We start from the raw sequence: 25,554 nt of genomic DNA, 5'->3' as shown, positions 1-25,554 counted from the left end.
AGGTACGTTGAGACCAATCTGGTTCTTAATTGGGAGAAATGTCACTTTATGGTGCGTCAGGGCATATTCTCGGGCACAAGGTTTTAGTAAAGGTCTAGAGGTGGACAAGGCCAAGGTGGAGGTCATTGAGAATCTTCCTCCACCCATTTCTTTTAAGGGAATTCACAGTTTTCTTGGCCATGCGGGTTTCTACAGGCGTTTCATCAATGTCTTCTCAAAAATTTCAAAGCCATTGTGCAGTTTGCTAGAGAAAGTTGTTCCTTTCAAGTTTGATGATGAGTGCCTTGCAGCTTTTGAGACATTAAAGAAGAGTTTGATCACGGCACCGGTCATAACTGCACCTGATTGAATGAACCTTTTGAGATGATGTGCGATGCAAGTGACTATGCAGTTGGAGCAGTTCTTAGGAAGAGGAATAACAACATATTTCATGTGGTCTACTATGCTAGTAAGACCCTATATGGTGCTCAACTAAATTATACTACTACGGAGAAAGAACGTTTGGCTATTGTCTATGGTTTTGAGAAATTTTGATCTTATCTACTTAGGACTAAGGTGATAGTTTTCACTGATCATGCTGTAATTCGATATCTAGTCTCAAGAAAGGACTCGAAGCCTAGATTGATTAGATGGGTTCTTTTGCTTCAAGAATTTGAACTAGAGATCAAGGACAAAAAGGGGACTGAAAATCAAGTCGCTGATCATCTCTCGCGTTTAGAGAATCCTAATGCTACTTCATTGGATAAGACATTGATAAATGAATCTTTTCCCGACGAGCAGATGTTTGGAGTGCAAGAAGAAGAACCTTGGTTCGCAGCTCGTGTTCTTCAAACAGGTTTCTTTTGGCCAACATTGTTTAAAGATGCTCACCGGTTTGTTTTGAAATGTGATCGATGTCAATGTGTGGGTAATATGTCTAAGAGGGATGAGATGCCTCTTAATATGCTTCTCGAGGTCGAGGTCTTCAATGTTTGGGGAATTGACTTCATGGGGCCATTTATCTCATCTTGTAACAATCAGTATATCTTGTTGGCAATTGATTACATTTTGAAATGGGTTGAAGTTAAGGTGTTGCCAACGAACGATGCGAAATTGGTGCTTAATTTTCTTCACAAGCAGATATTCAAAAGGTTTGGAACTCCAAGAGTCATAATCAGTGATGAGGGGTCGCATTTTTGCAATCGTAAGTTCACTACTATGATGAAAAGGTATAATGTGAATCATCGCATTGCTACGGCTTATCATCCTCATACAAATGTTCAAGCTGAGGTGTCTAACAGAGAGATCAAGCGCATTTTAGAGAAGGTTGTGTGTCCATCAAGGAAAGATTGGTCTTTGAAGCTATATGAAGCTGTATGGGCTTATAGAACAGCATATAAGACTCCATTGGGAATGTCACCATTTCAGTTGGTTTATGGTAATGGGTGTCATTTGCCTGTGGAGCTCGAGCATAAGGCATATTGGGCTTTGAAGAAGTTGAATCTGGACTTGGATGCGACTGGAAAGAATAGGATGCTTCAATTGAATGAACTTGACGAGTTTCAACTTCAAGCTTATGAGAAAAACAAAATGTATAAGGAGAAAGTTAAGAGGTGGCACGATCGGGGTTCGGTTCTCAAATCATTTGTGTCGGGGCAACAAGTTCTTTTGTTCAACTCTCGTCTCCGTCTTTTTCCCGGAAAGTTGAAGTCAAGATGGTCAGGGCCGTTTATTGTCAACACTGTGTTTCCACATGGAGCGGTGGAAATTTTTTAGAATGATTCGGGCCAAGCATTCAAGGTAAATGGTCAGAGGTTAAAGCATTACTATGGTGACACGGCAAGCCGCGAGGTGGTTAGCGTCGTTGTATTTTCTGTTTGATCTCGAGATTCAACGTCGAGCTAGCGATGTAAAAGAAGCGTTTCTTGGGAGGCAACCCAAGTTTGTTGTACATTAGTAAGTAGAGAAAGCAAGAAGAAAGGAGAAAATCAGAAAAAATCAGAAAAAGAAAAAAAATTCAGGGCTCACTTCAAAAGCTTGGCGCGCCCGCGCTGTTACAGCGCGCGCCCGCGCCAATTTGGCAGAAGTAGCACCTGCGCTGTGATAGCGCGCGGCAGCACCGGTGTGAAAAATATGAATTCTGATTCTAATTCGATTCTAAGTGAGGAGACTTCCAGATTGTAAAGGGTTGCTATATATATTGAATTAATAACGTTTTTATGAGGGAGACATACCAGAGCGCAAGGAGAGCCGTAAGAAGACCGTTTTAGCACAATTCAACGAAGGCGAAGAAGATCTTGTTTTTACTTGTGAATCCTTGTTTTAAGTTGGATTTGGATGCTAGTTTTCTTACTTGTGAACCTTTACTCTTGTTTTGTATTTGGTTTTATTTATTCGTTATAAAGACTACATTTGTTATACCATACTTTCATCGGAGCCCACGTTGATGATGAGTCCGATCATGGGATAATCGTTATCGTGGGGTTCTAGCGGATTTATTTATCGATTTCTTTAGTTAAATTGTTTCAATACCTTAGTGTGTGGTGATTGATTGATATCCTAGTATTGGTTGTGCGTATTCGTCTTATGAGCGTCGCGAACTTATAAGATAGTGTGTTAATTCTTAATGAAGTGACAGTGAATTTAAGGATTTAGAACTTGTCATGCTAGCATAGGTTCATGTGTTATTGTTATACATGATTCGTAGGTAATTTTAATCATCTTACTTGCCTTGTGTAATCAAGATAGATAACTTGTGCTTAAACCGTTATGTTGTCAAATTCTATAGACATATAGGGTCTCAATATAATTGGTGCCTATTCAGCTTCTATCTCTTTTGTGGATGTCTGGTAGTATGGTACTCGTGCAACGAAAGTTGGCGTTTATCAGTTTCGTGTTGTCTAATTAGTGTCATCACCATTGCATGCTAAGGTTAAGAATAATAAGGCTATTGAATGAAGTATTTAATGAAGTTAGAATCGCATGTTTGTCATATATATTAATTCAGTCAATCTTGATTTCATAGTTATAATTGTTAGCGTAATTATTAGTTATAAACAACCTCAATTTGTTCTCGTCTTAGCATTGAATAATAACCATACATTGTTGCTTAAGTGCGTGAATTAATTAGTTAACCAATACAGTCTCTGTGGTAACGAACTAGAAAAGATTCTATACTACTTGCGAACTCGTATACTTGCGTGTAATATTAGCGCGTCTTTAGCGACTAACACCTGACCACATAGTAAATGAGGAAAGTGAAGAAGACCTGGACTATAATGAGTATGATGAGGAAGAGTATGTCGAAGAAGAGGTTGAGGATACCCATTAGGGAGGGAACCCCATGAATGAGTTTATGGAACTTTTAAGGGCAAATTTGAACCAACAGCCCATTCCACCACAACCGCATATTGCCCAACAGACTGCGGCCACTGCCTTCAGGGCATTCAAATCCCTCAAACCCCCAGAGTTTCTAGGATCTGCCGACCCCGTTGAGGCACGAGCCTGGCTCAAGGAAATAGAAAAGTCCTTCAAAATACTAGGTGTGGAAGAACGACACAAGACCATTTTCGCCTCTTACATGCTGAAAGGGGAAGTTAACTACTGGTGGGAGTCCAAACAAAACCTCGAGATTGATGTTGTGATTCCATGGGATAGATTTACCCGATTGTTCTTAGACAAGTATTTCCCTAGGTTCATGGAGACTCAAATGGAGATTAGGTTTCTAGAGCTGAAATAAGATAAGATGACTTTGGCGGAGTATGAGGCCAAGTTTACTGAGTTATCATGATTTGTACCTGAGTTTGTGAATACCGAGGATAAGAAAGCACGAAGGTTTCAGCTTGGTCTGAAACAATGGATCCAGAACCGAGTGGCAGTACTAGAGTTGACAGATTAAGACACCTTAGTACAGAAAGCCTCGATTGTTGTAGCTGGTAGTGAACAAAATTTGAAGGAAAAGGAAAATAGGAAAAGGAAGATAGGGAGTCAAGGCGGAGGAGGAGGAACCGGGAACGGGAGCCTTCCAAGCAGATTTGTCAGGGGAGTGGTGTCTCAACCTGTGAGAGGCCCCGGATTTAGAAAGGCCCCAAGTGAGAGCGTTGGCCAGGGTGGCGGACAATCTAGGGCAACATTTCATAGCCAACCCCACGCCCCAATATCGGAATGTCAAATATGTGGAAAAAGACACCTTGAAGTGTGCAACCAGGCGAGAGCCCCTCTGAAATGCTATAGGTGTGACCAAACCGGATACCTTGCCAACAACTGCACCCGACCCAACGTGACGTGTTTCCAATGTGGGAAGGTAGGTCACATGAGGAAGGATTGCCCAAAATTAAGGCCCCCGGCCTCAGGGATGAGCAGAGCCACATCCAACCGACCCCCAGCTGCTGCTAGGACTTTCAATATGACCGTTGAGGATGTTGTCCGAAATACTGACGTGATAGCAGCTACCCTTCTATTAAATTTCGAACTTGCAAATGTCCTATTTGATTCTGGAGCGACCAAGTCTTTTATATCTCAAAATTTTTCTAGGAAGTTACAACTTAACGCCATACCCTTACGTGAGGTATTACAAGTGGAAATAGCAAACAAAGAAATAATTCATGTAAATCAAGTACACCCTAAATGTAAGTTAAAATTAGAAGGGAAAGTCTTTGAGGTTGACTTAATCTCATTCGCGTTAGGAAAATTCAATATAATCTTAGGAATGGATTGGTTATCTAGTAATGGAGCACCCATATATTATGAGCGAAAGAGAGTAAAGATAAGAATGCAAAATGGAAAGGAGGTAGTGTTCAAAGGTCAATGACAGACCCATAAATTTCTGACCATGCTACAGGCGAAGAGATTGTTAAATAAAGGTAACAAGGCCTATTTGGCTTATGTGATGGATACTAAGATGGAAGTTTCCAACATACAGGACATACCCATAGTGAATGAATTCGAGGATGTGTTTCCAGAGAACTTTCCAGGATTACCACCCGACAGAGAAATAGAATTTGCTATATAACTAGCACCAGGGATGACACCAGTGTCCAAGGCCCCTTATAGGCTAGCCCCAGTGGAGATGAAGGAACTAGCTTCTCAACGCAAGAGTTATTAGATAACGGGATGATAAGACCCAGTGTGTCACCATGGGGAGCGCTAGTACTGTTCGTAAAGAAAAAGGATGACAGTATGAGATTATGCATAGACTACCGGGAGTTGAATAAGCTGACTATCAAGAATAGGTACCCTTTCCCTAGGATTGATGACCTATTCGCCCAACTCAAGGGTTCTGTACACTTTTCCAAAATAGATTTGAGGACTGGATATCACCAGTTGTAAGTCAAACCTGAGGATATAACCACGACTGCTTTTCGCACTAGGTATGGACACTATGAGTTCTTAGTCATGTCGTTTGGGCTAAACAATGCACCCGCAACCTTTATGGATTTGATGAACAGAATGTTCAAAAAGTACCTAGATATATGTTTGATAGTTTTTATAAATGATATTCTAATCTACTCAAAGTCAGAGCAAGAACATGCAGAACATTTGAGGATAGTCTTAGAAATCTTGAGGAAAGAGAAATTATATGTCAAGTTCTCGAAATGCGAGTTTTGGTTAAAGGAAGTTCAGTTCTTAGGACATGTGGTGAGTAGCAAAGGAGTTTTAGTCAACCCCGCTAAGATAGAAGCGGTATCCAATTGAGAAAGACCGACTACCACAACAGAGGTTAGGAGTTTTGTGGGTTTAGCAGGATATTACCGGAGATTCATGCAAGACTTTCCCAAGATAGCTAACCCATTGACTAGACTTACCCGCAAAACAGAAAAGTTCATATGGACAGAGAAATGTGAGGAAAGCTTTCAGGAACTGAAAAGGAGACTGGTGTCAGCACTAGTGCTCACTCTTCCCGATGGAAAAAGAGAGTTTGTGATATACAGAGTCGCCTCGCACAAGGGACTAGGATGTGTGCTTATGCAGCACAGAAAGATTATCGCATATGCCTCTCGGCAGTTGAAGGGATACGAGATCAAATACCCAACACACGATCTAGAATTAGCAGTCATAGTGTTTGCCCTAAAAATTTGGAGGCACTACCTGTACGGTGAGAAATATGAGATTTAAACAGACCATAAGAGCCCCAAGTATATTTTTACTCAGAAAGAACTAAACATGAGACATAGGAGGTGGTTAGAATTGATTAAGGACTACGACTGTGAAATTTTGTATCACCCAGGTAAAGCCAATGTGGTGTCTGACGCCCTCAGTAGAAAAGAGAGACTCAAAATGATGATGATATCTGAGGAGTTAGTTAAGGAATTTGAAAAGATGGAAATTGACGTGAAAATAACCGATAAAGGAACGGAGGGATTATTTGAGATTAAGCTAGTGCCAGAACTAACTGAAAAGATACGAGTGTGTCAGGAAAAGAAGATGAACGAAGAAAGAGAAACATTGACCGGTGAGGAAGTCAGATGCGGGAAGGATGAGAATGGGATCATGAGGTAGGCATCCCGAATTTGGATTCCAAATGAGCAAGAATTAAAGGATAAGCTGCTGCCCGAAGGGCACAGCTCCAGATATTCGATCTACCCGGGAAGTACAAAAATGTACCGTGACCTTAAAGAATATTATTGGTGACCTAACATGAAAAGAGAAGTAGAAGAGTGGGTCAGCAAATGCTTGACATGCCAGAGAGTGAAGGCTGAACATCAGCGACCAAGTGGACTATTACGGCCCCGGGAGATTCCGGAATGGAAATGGGAGCATATAGCCATGGATTTTGTGACTGGCCTACCAAGAATGAAAACCAATCACGATGCCATATGGGTTATCATAGATAGACTGGCCAAGTCCGCGCACTTCCTGCCAATCAACGAAAGGTACACTGTAGACAAGCTAGTGGAGATTTACTTGAAGGAAATTGTAGTAAGACACGGTGTTCCTGTTGCTATAGTGCCAGATAGAGACCCAGGGTTTAACTCCCAAATTTGGAGAATCTTCCACGAGTGTGTAGGCACCAGACTAAATATGAGTACCGCTTACCACCCCCAAACTGATGGGCAAAGTGAAAGGACTATTCAGACCCTAGAAGATATGCTGCGAGTATGTGCCATCGGCTTTAAAGGGAATTGGAATGACCACTTACCCCTGATCGAATTTACATACAACAATAGCTATCATGCTAGCATAGGAATGCCTCCGTATGAAGCTCTTTATGGAAGGAGATGCCGCTCTCCCCTATGTTGGGATGAGGTTGGAGAACACAAGATAATAGGACCTAAGTTAGTCCAGCAAACCAGGGAGATGGTGGGACTCATTAGGAAGAGACTGGTAGCAGCTCAAGACAGACAAAAGAAGTACGCCGACCAGACCAGAAAAGATAGAGAATATGAAGTAGGTGATTCAGTGTTATTGAAGGTATCTCCATGGAAAGGAGTATGAGGTTTGGAAAGAAAGGGAAGCTGAGTCCCAGATTCATAGGACCCTTTGAAATTTTGAGGAGAATAGGACCTCTAGCTTATGAGCTCGCCTTGCCTCCTAATCTGCAGCAGGTGCACAACGTGTTCCACGTGTCAATGCTAAGGAAATACCATGCCGATGTGCGACATGTGATAGAGTATGAGCATGTAGATTTATAACCAGACCTGACCTATGTTGAGCAACCGGTAAGGGTAATGGACCAGAAAGAACAAGTGCTGAGGAACAAGACTGTGAAGCTGGTTAGAATCATGTGGAGAAATCAAAATGTTGAAGAGTCAACTTGGGAACTAAAAGACGCAATGAGGAATATATATCCCCACCTATTTTCTAATTAATTCCGGGACGGAATCCTTGTTAGAGGGGAAGACTGTAATAACTCAAATTTTTGAGACTTTGTAAGAACACTTAATGAATAGTAACCTTGACAGACGGGGAAAACTTTTTAGCCCACACTATGTTGAGCATGAGAAATTGAGTTTCGGAGTTGATAACATGATTATACGTACCAATGAGTGTATGTAAATGCTATTAGTATTTGAAAAAAACAAACTTTGAAAAATGACCGTATTTATGAACCATCAAGGATTACGAGAATCACAATATAATTATGAATTTAAAACCCTACGGATTTATATCCAAGAACGATATTTCAAAAACATAAAGAATATATACGAAAGGATTTACACCGCAGACCGTTTACGAGAAATTATTACGAAAATGATTAAGCGACCGAACAAACGCGTAAACGAATAAATAAACGCATCGAACTAAATCAAATAAGTAATCATGGCTAGTTTACCATATAGTAACCTAAGCTAGGAAGGGATGAAAACCTAAGCTAGTAAATAGTAACCATAAATAGTACCAAGGGAACTTAGCTAGTAACCTAGCTTTGAATTTGTGCAAGTTAGCAAAAATATGTATTAGATATGCATAATTAGGATGATATACACACACAAACACATCACTTGTCCAAGAAGCATCCAAGAAGCAAAACACAAAACTCTCTCTCCCTCCCAAAACCCTTCCATTCAGCTTCTTCAAGAAATAGCAAGAAATCAAAATTAAAACCCTAAGTTCTAGTCATGAAAAAATCCCCCATTAATTCTCAAGCTTCATACATCCTAAACTAAGGTAAGATAAATTTTTAAGCTTATTTTATCAAGGTTTGATGGGTGAAATAAATTCAAGAAAGGTGATAATTAATAGTATGAATAATAACTTTTCTTTGATTTCTTGATTTTAATGGTTGATCTAGGTTCCAAAAACCCATACCAAACACTCTCAAGACTTCACCATCATCAAGAACACATCTCAAGATTTCAATAAAGTTATAAATCTTTGACCCATCTTGATTTAAGGCTTAAGTTCAAGAATCTTTTAAAACCTAGTTATAAACTTAGTTTTACTAGTTGATTAATTGTAATCTTGATGTTTAGTTAATTAGTTCTAAGTTTGATGATTGTTGCCTTAAGAACATGATGTTCTTGAGAGGAGTTAGTGTGGTGATGATGATTTGATGATTTTTGGTGGTAGTTTGAGATTTAAGGCGTAAACGAAACTCGGATCGTAATCGTAATCTCGCTAAAACGAACAAAACACAATATTAAGTTTCTGCAGAAAGTCCCGAATGTTTAAACTATAGTTTCTTGAAAAGTAACATTTGATTATGATATAAAATGTTATAGGGATCGTTTGGGCGCTGGAATCGCTTGATTCCGATTTACGGATCAAAAGTTATGACCGTTTTACTAAAAGTGATTTATGCGACAAAAACTGCTACGAATTACGAATTTTGGAAATAGAAATGATCGATTTAAAAATATTCATAAAACATGAAATTTTTACAGAAAGTATTAAATAGAATTCTTTAACTTCTATAAAAATTTCAAATGAAAATAATGATTTTTCCATTTTATAAAAATATCGGAACCAAGACCGCGCGATTAAGAAACCGTTAGAGATCATAAGTGGAGCCGACGATGAAAATATAAACAACCGTGACATGAATAAGTACTTAAAGGAATAATAAGGGTAAAATAAGTGGAGAGACCGAATAATAAGGAGTATATGAGTACGAGTCGCCGTAAATTAGAATGGGATCTGACAAACGGTTTATGTTTATGGTTATAGATTTCCGAGCGGACCCTAAAGCATCCTCCACCTCGAAATACCTAGGCAAGTTTACGAACCCAACTCCATATACTGTTGTGTTGTGAAAGGATTGTTTTATTATCGTTTTCATAAATTTCATGCTTTCCATGATACTAAGTATTTGAGTTTTCGCATATAATAGCGATTATGTTATGATATATATATGTCGTAGAATGTTTAACGTCGCCACGAGCGTGACGTATAATTATAAGACCGAGAATCGGTCGGAGTTTTAAAATAAAAATCCGGGAATCATTCCGGTGATGTTTTAGGACGATTAAAGTCCGTAGTAGTTGTATTCCAAGGGACTCGACATCCACTTGTTAAACATTAAAATACCTCGAACTTTTATTAAAACGATTTCCAAAAAAATCGTATTCACTCAACTATATTTAATTACCCGAATGACGAATATTATTTCGAATATTCATTTAAATAGGAGAAGTATTCTCTAATAATGATTTATTTTAAATTTGATTAATTATATTATTAAAGATTACTTTAATTAATTAAACGTAAAATAGTTGGGGAATAATATTTCAAATATTCTTTTAAAATATATAATTCTTCGAGGTTTAATTATTTAATAATTATTATCTAATTATTAAATATTTATTTAGTAATTTAAAATTCTAAAAAAAATTATAAAAACCTGATTTAAAATACTTTCTGATTTTCTGAAAATCATTCGAATAATTTCAGATCGTCGGAGAATATTATCTCGACTTATTTTAAATATTTTGAATATAGTTTCAAAAGAAACTCCCCCTTAATTAATTATCTGTTGACAACGGTCAACTCACATCCTTGGTACTTCCTCCGAAAATTCTCAGAAGTACATATATATATATATATATATACTGATAAGATAAGTTGTTTCTATCAACAAACAAAACGCTTGGGGAAATTCGATATGGTTCGAGTTCTCGAGATATGATAGGATTCTTCTAAGGACTGGGAGGGGTAGACTCTAGTACTATGTGTACTAGGGACACTACCAAAGGTACCGCATACGAAAGTACTCTGTGTACTCAGGAACTTCTGAAGTATGTGTATACCCAAAATGGGACACGTAGCCCGAATGCGGCAAGGGTGATAACCAGGATACGAATGTGTCGTCCTTCTACTAGTAGAAAAGATTACTATTTTCGTAGTACGACTGATCATCGTATGCGGTGGCTCCAGTGAATGTCCTAAACTCTTCCAATTGGAATTGTGATGCAATACCGTAACCTAAGCCTAGGTGTTGGGTTTACCATTAAGGTATTTGCAGGATAATAAATCCACTAAAGAATTGTTTTCAAAAGAAGGTGTGTATCACCAAGGAAAACTAATTTTGAATAAAACATATTTATCATATATGGTATCATACTTGAGTTTATCATACAGTCATTTCATACTGTACATTACTATGCCGGACATTATATCCCACACTTATTTTCTTAAATTGACACAACACAACAGTGAATCAAGATGTCAATCATGAAACTCACAGCCAGAAAATGGGTAGGAAACAGCCAGCTGTTCCGTAGGATGTTTGGTGTTGTACCTCAGGTAGATCGAATAAGCTGGATTGGTTTTCAGTTATTTTTGGTCCGACTTATTTACAAGTATGACTTATGTAAGATAATAAATAAGAAACAAATATTTGGCCGAATGACTAACCTTACTTAGAGGTTATTTCCGCGGTAAGACTTAATTACTTTTGGGTTGTAATAATTATCACTTTGTGGATTGATTTACTCTAGTAATGAATGGTTCGTTTACAACACAATAACCTATAAGTGTGTGTGATAAGTGCGGGGTTGTAAAAGTGTGAGTATTTATATGTTGTAGTACGAGATAAGTGTTATACAGGATTCGAGATGACGTGGCCTCCTAAATCCCCGACCCCGGATTTTGGGGCGCCACACAATTTACATATTACTAATTATTTTTATATTTTTAAATATTTTTATTATTAAACTATACTATTACAAGCAAAATATAATATAATTTAGTTGATTGGTTAACACCTTCCAAAAAAATATTAACATCTTCTAAAAACACAAATTAAGATTTAACATAATTTTACTTAACATAAAATACTCTCATTAATAAATTAATATTCACAATATTATTGTGTCAGTATCAACATAATAAAATAAATAAATATTCACAATATAATTATGTCAATATAAATATAATTAAAATAAATTTATATTCATAATATAACACTATTGATTCAAGATAGTTTTTTGATAGTCTAGCCTGATCACCTTATTTTTCTCAAACTCTCATTTTATAAATTTTTTTACAAAAAAACACTCTCATTAACATATTAATATTCACAATATAATAATGTAAATATAATTAAAATTAAATTTCTATAATGGCCTCACATCAAAATAAAATAATACTAACCCGACAAAAAATGTAATGTTGAACCGCTCTAAAATAAAACTTAGATCAAAAGATAATTTGTTGGTAGTCATATTAGCCAAGAAAATAATATACACTATTCATTAAGATTTCAAAAAATATACCATTGCTCCGAGTTCAAATAAAAAATAAAAAATTTATTTGTACGTCAGGCTAAAACAAAAATGAAATACTACATATTATTAAAAATGTATACAAATGAATCGGGCTAAAAAAATTAAAATTAAAAGATAATTCGTTGGTCGATATAATGATATCAGGTTAAAACAAAATAACATATAGTACTCATAGTGGCTATAACAAAATAATAATCAATCCAGACTCAAATCTACACTATACTATAAAACACGAAATATTAAAAATTTGGCAGCTGATCAATACTTGATAAAATTACTTAATTTCTTTTAATTAATGTATAACATATTATAATATAAAAAAACTAAGTATATTTGTTAAAGTATATACGAAATATCAAAAGTTTTTTTGGTAGTCTGGCCTAATCACCTTATCTTTTCTCAAACTCTAATTTTATAATTATATTTAACAAAAAATACTCTTATTAAAAGATTAATATTCATATTATAATTATATAAATAAAAATAGAATTAAATTTGTTTAATGGTCTCACGTCAAAATAAAATAATATTATTATTCACCTGGCAAAAGAATCTAATATTGAACTGGTCTAAAACAAAATTTAGATCAAAAGATAATTTGTTGGTAGACATATTAGCCACTGAATAAGAGAAAATAATATACACTATTAATTCAGATTTTAAAATATATACTATTGATCCGGTTTCAAATAAAAAAAATAATAAATAAATAAATTTGTTAGTTCGATTTTGTAGGTCGGGCTAAAACAAAAATAAATATTAAGTAGTATAAAAAATTTATACAATTAAATCGGGCTAAAATAAATTAAAATTGAAAAGTAATTCATTCATCGATATAATGACATTAGGTTAAAATAAAATAACATATAGTACTCATTTAGGCTATAACACAATTAATAATCAATTTAAACTAAAATCTACAATGTATTGTGATCAGTGTTCTAAAAATCGGTCTAGGCGGCCGCCTAGGCGGCGCTTAAGCGCTAGGCGGTGGTAAAACGCCCCGACTCGGATCTAGGCAGTGATTTAGGCGTTTTTTCAAAAAATCGGGTTGAAATCGGGATTAGGCGGGCTAGGCGGTCCAAAATCGGTCCTAGGCGGTCTAGGCGGAAAATTATTAATTTTTTTTTTTACCTTTTAATAATTTAATTCATTAATTTCATAATTTCACACAATATCATGTCAATTTCTAATATAAAGTATTGGTAATAAGTAACAAGTAATAAAATATATTTACTTTCTCACTTAAAATATAAAATTAACATATTATAATTAATTTAAAAGTGTGAATTAAAATATAGTTAATATTGTAAACTCAATAATTAGTACATAACGCATGTCAAATGTGTAGATATTATTTAATATCATTATAATTTCTTTTTTCAAACAAATATTTGACATATTGATTATTATATAATTATAAAAATTAAAAATAATATTTATATTCTTCCGATTAATGTTCCTATTAATCGGTCCGATTAATCTCCGACTTGCCGATTAATCTCTCGAAGGTACCCTCACCATCTTGGCACGCCTAGCGATTTGTGTAAGACTGATTGTGATAGACGAACTAGAATATTCTAAATTAAACTATAGTAAGGTCGTTAAAGAAGTTTATTACAAACCCGCATCCAACCTCAAGTCCCTTTGACCTAATCCCAAATCAAATTCGATCCGGGAAGCCAAAGCCTATATACATTAAAATAACCTAAAATATTAAAATTGGCAATCAACATAGAATTAAGGGTTTTCTTACTATTGAGAATTTTTTTTTTCTACAGCTAACATCCCAGTTATTTTATTAAAACAAAATTGTAACTCACTAACATATGTTAACATACTTGGATCACGCCTAACTCATTAAAGTTATATTTATATTTAAACCAAAGTAAATTTAAAAAAAAAAAAGCAAAAGCATGTTAACAAATGACAATAACAAAATAAATATCATTATTTGTATTTATTTTTATAGAATTTACAAAATAATAAAATAATAATTAACTATCTGATGGTCTTTTGTTAAAAATAATAAAAATTAAGGATAAAATTAAGCCATGATTAATTTAGAATAAACTACAAATTATATATAATTTACATATAAATTAATTTTTAAATATTCAATAAAAAATATAAACACTAAAGGCTCCCTTTGGTATTGCTCTGGCAGACATCTACGACATTTTTTTGTTTTTTAGTGAAAAACTGTCAGAAAGATGTTTAATAAATTCTAAAAACTGCTATTTGGAAAAGCGTTTTTGATCTAAAGCTGGTAAGTATGGTCCTGTACTTTTGAAAAAAATTTGTTTTCAGTTTTTGCATGAAATAGCTATCAGTTTCACTATCAAACATTCTCAAAAATATTATTTCGTTATTAAATTTTCCTTCCAGTAATTTTTTCAGTAGCAATTTTTGTCACGAAGCACTCCCAGATAAAGTCTAAAACGTATGGCAAGGTAGGCCAGTAAAATTTAATTACAATTTTGAAAAGTCGGCCCGTTAAAAAAATCGAGGGTGCACATGTGTAGAAAGATAAAAATCAGCGGAAGCATAGTTGTTAGTGAGAAGAAAACCGGTAGTCCCAGTTGCCAGTTCAGGAGCTTTTTTTGAACATTGTGGTTTCTCTTTCTCATTCTCATTCTAACGACAACTGTACAAAGTACAACACCAACACATTACAACACCACTTTAAACTCAACCCCCTCCACTGCATTGACGGAGGGCTTCTTTCTTTAACTGGTATGTTCCATCTCCTCCACAACTACAACCCCTTTTCATCTCTATACATACATGTCTGTATCTTTATGTCTTTTTTCACTAGATTCTTGAATTCTTCTGCCAAGTGCCTTCTTTTCTTGTGCTCCTTTGTTTTCCACTCTTAATTGGGTCTTTCTATTTTTGTCTTCTTTCTTCTTCTTTTTTGAATTTTCTGTTTTTCTGTTCTTTTTTGGTCAAGATTTTGTTTGATTTTGAGTTGTTTGTTTAACTAAATATATTGATTCTTGTAACTGGATCTGTATGAGAATTTAGCACATGGGTTCTTTTTATTTTCAATTATTAGTCATGGGTTTATAGCAAATTGTATGAATTTCAAGTTGTGTGGTCTTGTTTCTAGCACATGGGTTCTTTTTATTTTATGTTATATGATATGGGTTTAAGCAGATTATATGAATTTTAAACTTTATGATGTTGCTTTTACAGGCTTTCACAGTAGAAATTATAAAGATTGAAGCTTTCAAGTCTAAATTGCAGTGCGTGTTTATGCAATTTAGGTCTAGGGGTTTGGGTTACTAGGTGTGTTGTGATTCTTTGGTATGGACTTGGCCAAGAGTGGTCTTATTTCGGAATTTATAGGTGTACCTTGTAATTGTTTCAAAGTTGCGGGTTTGACTGAGACGATCTTAGAGTCGACTAGAGTGTCTAACTTTAAGGACCGGTATGTTCTTGGAGAGCATTTGGGGTTGGGGCAATTTGGAATCATTAGGGCTTGTTCAGATAAGTTGACCAGTGAGGTTTTGGCTTGCAAGTCTATATCTAAAGAAAGGTTGGTAACTGTAGATGACCTGCGTAGCGTTAAGCTTGAGATCCAAATTATGACCAAGTTATCTGGTCACCCTAATGTTGTGGAGCTTAAAGCAGTTTACGAGGAAGAAGATTTTGTGCATCTTGTTATGGAGCTTTGTGCGGGAGGGGAGCTTTTTCACCGGCTTGAGAAACAAACGAAGTTTAGTGAGTCTGAGGCTAGAATTCTGTTTAGGCATCTGCTTCAAGTGGTTATGTATTGTCACGATAACGGTATTGTTCATAGAGATTTGAAGCCGGAGAATATCTTGTTGGCGACGAAGTCTTCTTCCTCACCAATCAAATTAGCAGACTTCGGCCTTGCAACCTATATCAGACCTGGTTAGCTTTTGATCTGGTTTAATTCAGTAATACTGTCGTAAATTTTACTTGCTGCTTAATTGATATCATGTCAAATGCGAAGATTTATAGCAATATTTAATAGTAAGCAGTTATCTCTTTCAAATGTAAAAGTCAATCATTTGTACGAGTCCTTTTGCTGCTTATACGTTGTTGGCTTGTTGCAGTCCAAATTTAAGAAAAAAATGTTTATGTCAACAGGGCAATCTCTGTATGGGACTGTCGGTAGCCCATTTTATATAGCTCCGGAGGTACTGGCCGGAGGATATAACCAAGCTGCTGATGTGTGGAGTGCAGGCGTCATACTCTACATTCTTTTAAGTGGTGTACCTCCTTTTTGGGGAAAGACGAAGTCTAAAATCTTTGATTCTGTAAGGGCAGCAGATCTACGGTTTTCTTCTGATCTTTGGGATCACATATCAGTATCTGCCAAGGACTTGATATCAGGAATGCTCTGTGTTGATCCATCCAAGAGGCTTACAGCAAAACAGGTTCTAGGTAAGATTAACTGAGTGTATGTTCAACATCTGCACGTTATATATCTCTTATTTGCAAAGTTTGGAAGTTGGTTTAAAAGGATTGTATCCTAGAAGTTCTCAGGCATGCTAGATATTAGGCTTTAAACCACCACATTTGTTTTTTTCCCAAGTGTATCCTTTATAGTGGTCGTGATGATGCTTTATTTCCAAAATTGACTATGTACAATTTTTCATCACCCTAATTAAATGGAAAATATATTTAAGTTAGTATGTATATCAAGTAGTTCATTCATGAATTTTTCCTAACCAAACAAATATGATTCGTAATAAATGGCCAACGTGTTTTGCAGATCATTCTTGGTTAAGAGATTCATTACATTCTAGCGAGGAGCAGTTGAAGCAATTGAATCTAAATTTTGGTCAAGTGGAGGCAATGACTGGTTGTCTCTCAAACCCACAGGTGGCAATGAATCAGGACTACTGCTGCAGGGACGCATCCCCTGTAGTAGTTGATAACAACTTGGAGAATTCACCTGTATTTACGTGTAAATCATCATTTTCTTCTTTCTTGATTGACCAAAAAACTCCTTGCTCGATATCTGGAGGTTTTTCTTTTAGTAGCAGCTATGAACCTAATGTACCAGACTTTTCATCCCCGATCCCGACAATGCCAAGTTTTACCTTCTTCAGTCCATGTTCTACTTTTCAGCAAAGAAATAACTCATTGGCTTGTGAAAGAAAATTGCTAACATCGGATAAAGGTATTTACTTCAGATAACTGTTCTACAGAGTTATGAAATTTCTTTCCGCTTCTACAGGGAATTAATTTGTTTTCTTCTGTTTTAGTTGATAAATGATGAACATATAATTGTCAGTCTTCTGATTCTTATAGCTCTTGTCCATGTTGAGGTGCCTAGTGCATAAGTCAAGGGCCCCAAATCTATATGTATTTATTTTTCTAATCTACATATCCTATAAATACATGATAAAAATTTTGTATTGTATTTAAATAATTCTAGTTGTACATGAGAAGTTGGGGGGGGGGGGGGGGTATATGTCACTACAAATTCCTTTTAAGAATTTGGAGCATTCAGGTCACTCTATTTTTTGTTATTCGACGAGGTCATGATTAATTTCACCCAGGTGAGTGCCGAGGTGCTTAATGAAATTATGGCTGTAGAGTAACAGGGTGCAGTCTGTAAAGGAGCGTGAAATGCCAAAGAACTATAAAAATATGTGAAGCGCCACAATAAAAAGATTGAACAATTTTAGGAGTGTTATACATTCATTAAATATTCAAGAAATAGTCATGGCCAAGCATCAATAGAACCTCTGGTTTGGGACTACAGATTAAGATATAGAAGGAAATCAAGATATGCCTATGGGAATGTTAGATCAAAAGTTTAAAAGGCCTTGCTATTAATAGCCTTTGCCGGGATTAGCTGCCAGTGTCACGGAACCTTGCTGTTTAGTTTTGCAGTCACAGACTTTTTTCCGTGCCTAGCGTTCTCTAGCCTCCTCTTCTTGGCTGTCTGAATTTGTGACTAGCACCATTTATTCTAAAAGGCTGACCCTTTTGGTTATTAGAAATATATATACTAAATTCGAGAAAACTCGCCTGCTTTACTTAGGAAAGATAACGAGAACGGGTTAATTCAGAAAGGAAAAGGCGGGGTCCACTGGCGACTAGGCCTTAATGTTGGTCTGATTGTGACCCTGCTGCCTACAATCTGTTCTTATTTTTGTCCTTAAGATAATTTTTTCTAAAATTTGTACCGGCCAAACAAAGTAGCTACATATGCATATCAACTTTTGTCTAATTAACTTTGATACAGCAATAAATATATATTGGATAAAAGTGTCTGCAAATTAAACTGTTTTCTTGTCTTATCTTGCAGATGCAGGTGTACTAAAATTCATGCTGCCTGATTTTGAGGACGAGTTTGGAGATATGGAGCATCGGATAGAACGACAAAGAGGGGAATGGAAAAGCGAACCTATGCCTACAAGCAGCCGTAGCAAAAGGAATCATACAATTGGACTTGGCGAACTGGATCCTATAGATTTAATAGTCACCGAATCTGTTATTCGTTGGGCATCGTGCACACATATTGTAGGCTCATCATCTCTAAGGTCATCCCTGGTGTGCTAGAAAGGCGAAGAGGTAATAGTTTATATGGATCTAAACACAGCATTGGATCTGAGGAGCTGAACTCGGGGAGTGTAAAAGCGTGCATCCCTTTGTTTTTGAAATTTTTATGAGTGGTGATGCTTTTCTGGTTGGGCAGGGATTTGTTGGTCATAATTCTATCGAAAATCATCTCTTTTAGTTGGGATTGCAGCTTGTTAGTTTCACTTTAGACAATTTTAAATATAAGTTTGAAGATATGGTACAAAAAAAATTGAATTGGGCTGTTGTGAGCGTGAATTGTTTGGTTCTACCTTTTGATAATATCGTTTGTTTCAATAGAAATGAGTATTTTTTTACTAATATGGTTCATAGCCTCACAATTGAGTATCTATTCTAAGATATTCTCGGGGTAAGTTAAAATCGAAACCAGGATCTAGAACAATAAAGTATAAACTCTTAATCACTAGAACTATGCAATCGTGCATAATAACCAACAAATTTTCTACATTTCTTGTATGTGTTGTTCTGCAAATTTTGGGAAGTGTAGAACATTATCTTGCATAAGAGTTCTCGTATGTGCGTGATCCCCTGTATGGGAAATGCCAACTAAAACAGTATTATTATCTGATACGACTGAAAGTTGTAAAAGGAAAAGTTTATATGTACTGGTTATCATCTTACTTGAATCATGATCCAGCAATAGTATTACAAGTTCTATGTTTATTGCTTCTTTTTTTTCTCATTGTAATTAGTGTGATTATGCTCTATTGAGGTCTACATCTCGTTCATAGTACTTGTTCAATGAAATTTGAAAAATCTTTAAAATAATATAAATTGTATATCATCGGAATGGCTCGATTGGTGCAGTCTCCTCTAGAAGTGTAGCAGCTTCAAAGCATTCAGCAGCTTCAAGTGCCATTGTGCTGCCCTTGTCTTTATAGAGCATGCCAAGATTATACCACGCAGACAAATTCATCCGGTCGAGTCGTAAGGCTTCTGTCAGAAAGCTTCTAACAACTGCCAGAGACGGCCCATTAACCTTTTTGAGGACCCCCGCCATGGAGACAAGACTCGGGACGTGCTTTGGGTCTTCATCTAAAGCAATCTCAAAAGCTCTTAGAGCTTCTTTGTGAAGCCCCTTCGCTTCATAAAGCACACCTGAAATCATCGTCAAGAGACAAGAGTACATTATCTTGATAGCATGTACTAGCAAAGTTTTGACTCAAACATGAGAATTCTTGGTCATTTTTATGCTAAATTATATAAATATACATAGAGCGTGTCCCGGTTGTTTTAAAAAAAGTATAAAGCATGTCCTTGGTTCTATTTATCAAATGACTACGGATCTGGTTCTTTTAGATGATCGAATTAGGATGACCTATTGGTTTAAGTTTAATGGAAGGTAAAAGAAGAAACAGTTGGCAATAGATAAGCACTTGGATGGCAAAAATATGGATAAAACGAGAACTCAACACAGACAGGCATGTGGATGGTAAATGTATAAATAAAACAAAAACTAATTTTCATACAGATTCAGAATGTTTTCATATTATTCTTACCATACAACGCGAATATATGACTTCATTTGATTCGTTTTTAAATCAAGTTACTAATGTTCATAAAGACCTGCACTGCATAAAATTGGCCACATATGAAGGTTTTCGTTTCTTCATGCTTTCCTGCATTTTAGAGATCTACTTACCGAATGTTGATGATGGCATGTTGATGGTTCATTAAAGATTGAAAACATATTACACAAAATCGTAACAAGGGTGTACCTGTAACATGCCATCTAGATGCAGAATGCTGCCTAATGGCCTTGGATTTTGAAAGGCAAATCTCAGCGTCTCGCCACTGCAACAAACTTATGTATACAAACGCCAGATCATGCCATGCATCCATTTCCAAGTTTTTATTCCAATTAACAGCATCCTGTGGCATTTACACAAAAAAAAAAATTTGAAGGCAAAATTTACCAAGTATTGAACAGAAGCTGCAGCGAGTCTAGACCACAGAAAGATCTACTATAAACATAATGCTAAACGGCGGTATATATTCAAAAATTCCTTGGAGTCTTCCAGGTATTAAGAAAGTTAATCTTCAAATGAAAAAGTGCATCACTCATGCAGTTAACAAAAGTGCCCCATATCTTATTGGTGACATGCAAATGTCTTGCTTAATTTACCTTGAATATAAGGTTAGAGTTCATTTCATACAGATCTAACTAATGGTAGCATGTTTTTCCTGAGCTCTTGACATGACTGTTATATGGAACTGGACAGACACATCATATTATACATGGATATCAAAAATATATAGATACACCATACAAATTGCAAATATATTACAACTTTCTAATTTTCCAAACATAAAAAGAAAATGTTATGTTGCAGGCTCCACTTCTTGGGTAGACTTTACACGACCACCAGGTGATGGAGGTTGCTTACCTAGCTCATGGGCCTTCTTGATGACTTCAGTACATCGTACAGGTAACTAATTGGGTAAAGCGACATAAAAGTTAATGGAAGTACAAGGGATGTAACATTTAAGAAAAGTTCAACAATTCTCTCTAAAATATAGAAGCATTTTTGCAGTACGATAACTAATAGTCGATAACATGATGTACCTCAAGAAGGCTATCCTCAAATCCAAAGCTTTTCCTTCGGACCTGCAGAACAGCAAGAAGTTCCGTATATGTCTTAATTGTATTCTTTAATTGACCTTGTGCAAATTGCAGTTTAGCTTTAGTTCGAAGCAGTTCTCCCTGATCCCATTTTCCAGTTTGATCCAGAGCAGCATTTATAATTGTTTCGGCATCATCAAATCGTTTCTGTGCAGACAAAATACGAGCCACCAATATCCACGTTGCAATTTTAGAACCACCTTCTAATTTTAGAAGCAATTTTGCATAGTATAGTGCAGCATCCAACTTCCTTTGCTCTGCATTCTCTAAACTGAGATGATAAACAATTCTTGGATCATTCAATTTGGTCATTGTCCCAGCTATTTCAAGGGACAGAAGTGACTCAGATTGTAATTTAGCCCTCTCAGAATCTTTTACATTTGATTTTGAGTGTGCCGAAAGTGAAACACCTAATAAAGAATTGGAAACACCAGCCCTCACATCACATGTTCCCTTCACATTCTCTAGAGCTCTGAGAGCATAATTAGTACCCTCTACATAATTAGAATTCTCACCACATATTTTTGAAGCCATCAATAATGCTTGAATGTTAGCTGCATCATCTCCACTTTTCAGCAATTTCCTCCACAAATTTAAAGCATCAGAATCATCACCTTCTCCATAGTGACAAAGAGCTAGGGTGTGGTACCTATCATTCCGTTTAATAATCCCAGGAAGCAGTTGCACTAATTCCGTAGCCAAAGCACTTAGGCCCCCACAGATGGACAAAGCATATGAAAGGTGATCCAAAATTGTTGGGTCCCATTTAATCTTTTTAAGCGAAACTTTTCTTAGTAAAATCATTAGCAATAAGATAGCCTCCTCCATGTTGTTTTTAGGTACATATGATCTATCCATTTGAAACCGAAGGTTTGGTGGAATAGCATCTCCACCACTATATAACAGGTAAATAGCAAATTCTTTCTGAATTTTTGCTGTTGTTTCTGTGTCCAGATTCCATTTATGAAGGAGAGCCCTCCGATATGAAAATATTGCTTCACGTGGAGAGTCCACAAGCTTCCACAATTCTGGAAGCAACTCAACCGCACTATGAAGAGTCTCATGCAATTTACAGTCGGCAGCAAAATCTTCAGGCAAGCCTGCAGGTAACGAAGATTCAACAATATCCAGAATAACTGCGCATGATTGAGCTGCTTCTGCAAAAAGAAGGAAACACATTAGCTATACAACTGAAAAAGAGGATTCCGACACCATAGAGATGTGCCTAATCTTTTCGGTTAAGCTTTGCATTCCTTTATACTTAATTTAAGTCAGTCAAAAAGAGGATTCCGACCCAAAAAATGCAGTGTGACCTGTCAAAATTGCGGTTTAGTAGAAAAACCGTATCTCAATTATAACTAACACATGTACCGACCTTTAAATCTTCCTAGAACTTGTAATGATTTTGCTTTCAGAAATATTGCTTCTAGGATCAAACTAACAGTTCGAACAGACATTGGCAAGTTAGCAAAACTATGTGAGCGTTGTTTACGAGTATCTCCTTTTAAACCAAGAGTGATTCTAACTTTCGGAGTAATGGTAGCAATATCGATCCCTTCAAACACATGCAATGCGGCTTCAATGTTTCCCTTTTGATACTCATATCTTCCTAACAATGCCCTTGCTTCCTGCAATGTATAATAGGATAATAATAAAAAAAATTCTTTTTATCTCAATGCAGAAAACGCTCTTTTAGATCAAAGTCGATTTTGAATTAAGGAAACAGAAATCTAGAACTGGAACTGGTTAACCTAAAAAAAATTGAAAAAACAATTAAAGCACAACAATAGTAAACATTAAACAAGAGCTTGCAATAAGCAGATCTAATAAATAGATAAAACCTCATAATTAAGAGAACCACTCTCACGCAGAGATGATTCGGCCTCCTCAATATTGCCAACATCCAGTTTATGTTCAATCTCATCCGTTCGAGAAGAATGACCACTTCTTGAATAATCCTTAGCAGGTGATTTGGACGAAGAAGTTACATCATCCAATTTAATTTTTTGCTCCGGTGATCGGAGGCACGCCATTAGTTTTCTCAACCTCTTGTTTCCTTTTTGTCTCCCCTGATCCTTGATCAGATGCTTACTCTTCATACTTTTCCACCCTTTGAGAACATTCAAACAACCGAGAAATATTGTTATTGTCTAACAAGAAACTAAAAAACAAATTGGAAACATCAAACCGACAAATATAACAACTGTTTCAATTAGTACAAATCAGTTTGCAGTTTATATATCTATGTAAAGAACTTCAACCAAGTACAACAGATTGAAAATGTCAACACCAAACAAGAATTGTCAAACTCTAACTCAGGTCAAACTTAATAGAAAAAACTATAAACATTACCTACATGACATCATCCCCAATCCATAACCCAAACCCAAGTCAAAAAAATTAAACAATTTTTACTAAAAACAACCCATATCATCAAAAAACACCAATTAACTAAAATTTGCTACAAATTCTACCAAAAAATGTAAACAATATTTACCTGTTTTTGTTGTTGCAAAAAGAGGCTGCTAAAGCCTCAAGTAAACCAATCCAAAACCCCATAAATTCTCCAATCAAATCACCATTTACAAATCAAGAAAATCCAAGAAAAAGTACCAAGAATCTTTCTTTACCAACTTTTCTTTTTTCCTTTGTATCTCTTTTCAGCTGAGTTATAAATACCAGACAAACACTAATTCGAACTTTGGGAAAGCATGTATATAATGGGATTCTTGTGATTTTCAGGTCATGAAATAAATGAGAATAAAAAAAACACAGAGAATTAAATCGTGAAAGAGAAGTTAAAGCAGCTGTAATAAAAAAGTGGGATTCAAGAAAACAGAACTGAAACAGTTATATATTTTAGTACCCTTGTTTGGAAATTACTATGTGGTTGTCTGAGGCTACATATATGCCACGTGGAAATGGAATACATTGACCATTCTTTTTATGCCAGGCCTAAACAGCAGCTTCTTTTGTCAGACCTGACTAATAATTTTGTCTTCGGTCTCCTCTTGCTCCGACTTCAAATTCCAAAATAACACCGAGTCAATTAATGAGAACTTTTTTTAGAAAAATTTATGGATTACTTTTTTTTCTAATTTTAAAATATTATAGTCCCATGTTCAAAACTATTATATATAATCCATCAAGAAAATATTATTATATAATTTTAAATAATTTTTAAAATTAATTTTTTTAGTTATATTATATATGTTAAAATGAGAATTTCGTTTAACCGTGTTTTGGAGATTAATGGCCGAAATAAAGATCAATGGGGTGTTTTTAGGGCGAAGGAAGGTTGTGTATGGTGGTGGTTGAACTTGTATGATGACTTCTCAAGAAAGAAAAATAGGATTTTCTTTATTCTTTGTCAAGTGTCAACTCATGTCTCATACAAGTGCATACGTACCCTATTTATAGGGATCAAGCCTCACCAGCCCAGGGTTAGTGTAACACCCCCAAATTCAAGGTCGGGAATTCGGGTCGTTACAATCACTTAATATTGACTAATAAATAATTAATCCTCTTTTCACATCATTACTCGACCTTTTAACCAAACTCACACACACACAGGTTATATGCTCAGAAACATTACTAAATTAACGTTAAAGTATTTAAGTTATTACAGACTAAAGGAAATTACCTGAAAAGAGTGAATGTCGAGAACAACTCTACATGAGACTGACCCGGGTCACAAATAGTCTTGGTTCAAGTACTCAAAAGGAAACTATCTCTATTCGTCTACCTGAGGTGGCTGGCAGACGAACAGTCTACGGTACTCACGGGCGTCCCCTACCCGTTTGCGGGCAGTCATCCTGGTTCGGGCCATGCTGGTAATCTGTTGTGATATGATATTTATAAAAGCAAGAGTGAGCACTAATGCTCAGCAAGATATAGATATCCATTATCTCAATATAATCATTTAGGGAAAAACAACCATTAGGCATTGTATATCCAAGGTTTCTAAAAGTTTATATGCTTGTCAATTTTATGAAAAACTCAACTTTAACTGTATCAGTTTAATCGGCTTATACTCGTACTCATTTTATCTCAAAATCTCAATATGATGCTTGAACCAAGATTCTCATATGGATGTGATATATGTACATCAACATCCTTATTTAAAACTCAACCTTATCGACCTTCTATTGTAGGTTTCACAACAATTTATCCAAAGTGGAGGAAGGGACTATACTGGAA

The 25,554-nt window shown here is 35.8% G+C and overlaps 2 protein-coding genes across 3 annotated transcripts; one reads left to right on the top strand and one right to left on the bottom strand.

Moving 5' to 3' along the window:
* Positions 1-14,722: 14,722 nt before the first annotated feature.
* LOC141697160 (calcium-dependent protein kinase 26) lies at positions 14,723-18,961 on the top strand. Its single transcript, XM_074501410.1, has 5 exons — positions 14,723-14,879; positions 15,342-16,043; positions 16,263-16,559; positions 16,891-17,301; positions 18,439-18,961. Exons 2-5 carry the CDS (start codon positions 15,455-15,457, stop codon positions 18,690-18,692), a joined length of 1,551 nt encoding a protein of 516 aa, XP_074357511.1. The 5' UTR covers positions 14,723-14,879; positions 15,342-15,454; the 3' UTR covers positions 18,693-18,961.
* A 350-nt stretch (positions 18,962-19,311) lies between these two features.
* Positions 19,312-24,202, bottom strand: LOC141697159 (protein NPGR2-like). 2 transcript variants are annotated; one of them, XM_074501409.1, is made up of 7 exons: positions 23,852-24,202; positions 23,196-23,464; positions 22,730-22,982; positions 21,298-22,511; positions 20,450-20,603; positions 20,231-20,350; positions 19,691-19,829 (listed from the first exon to the last, which is right to left on the bottom strand). In XM_074501409.1, the coding sequence occupies exons 2-6, from the start codon at positions 23,451-23,453 to the stop codon at positions 20,268-20,270; spliced, it is 1,962 nt and encodes a 653-aa protein (XP_074357510.1). In that variant the 5' UTR covers positions 23,454-23,464; positions 23,852-24,202; the 3' UTR covers positions 19,691-19,829; positions 20,231-20,267. The 2 variants fall into 2 exon arrangements, with proteins under 2 accessions (XP_074357509.1, XP_074357510.1); XM_074501408.1 differs by lacking the exon at positions 20,231-20,350 and having other exon boundaries at positions 19,312-19,829; positions 23,852-24,194.
* Positions 24,203-25,554: the final 1,352 nt, after the last annotated feature.

This window comes from Apium graveolens, chromosome 11 (assembly GCF_009905375.1).
Source record: "Apium graveolens cultivar Ventura chromosome 11, ASM990537v1, whole genome shotgun sequence".
Classification (NCBI taxonomy): domain Eukaryota; kingdom Viridiplantae; phylum Streptophyta; class Magnoliopsida; order Apiales; family Apiaceae; genus Apium; species Apium graveolens.
Note: the sequence above shows the minus strand (reverse complement) of the source record. Positions and strands in the feature narration are given on the sequence as shown.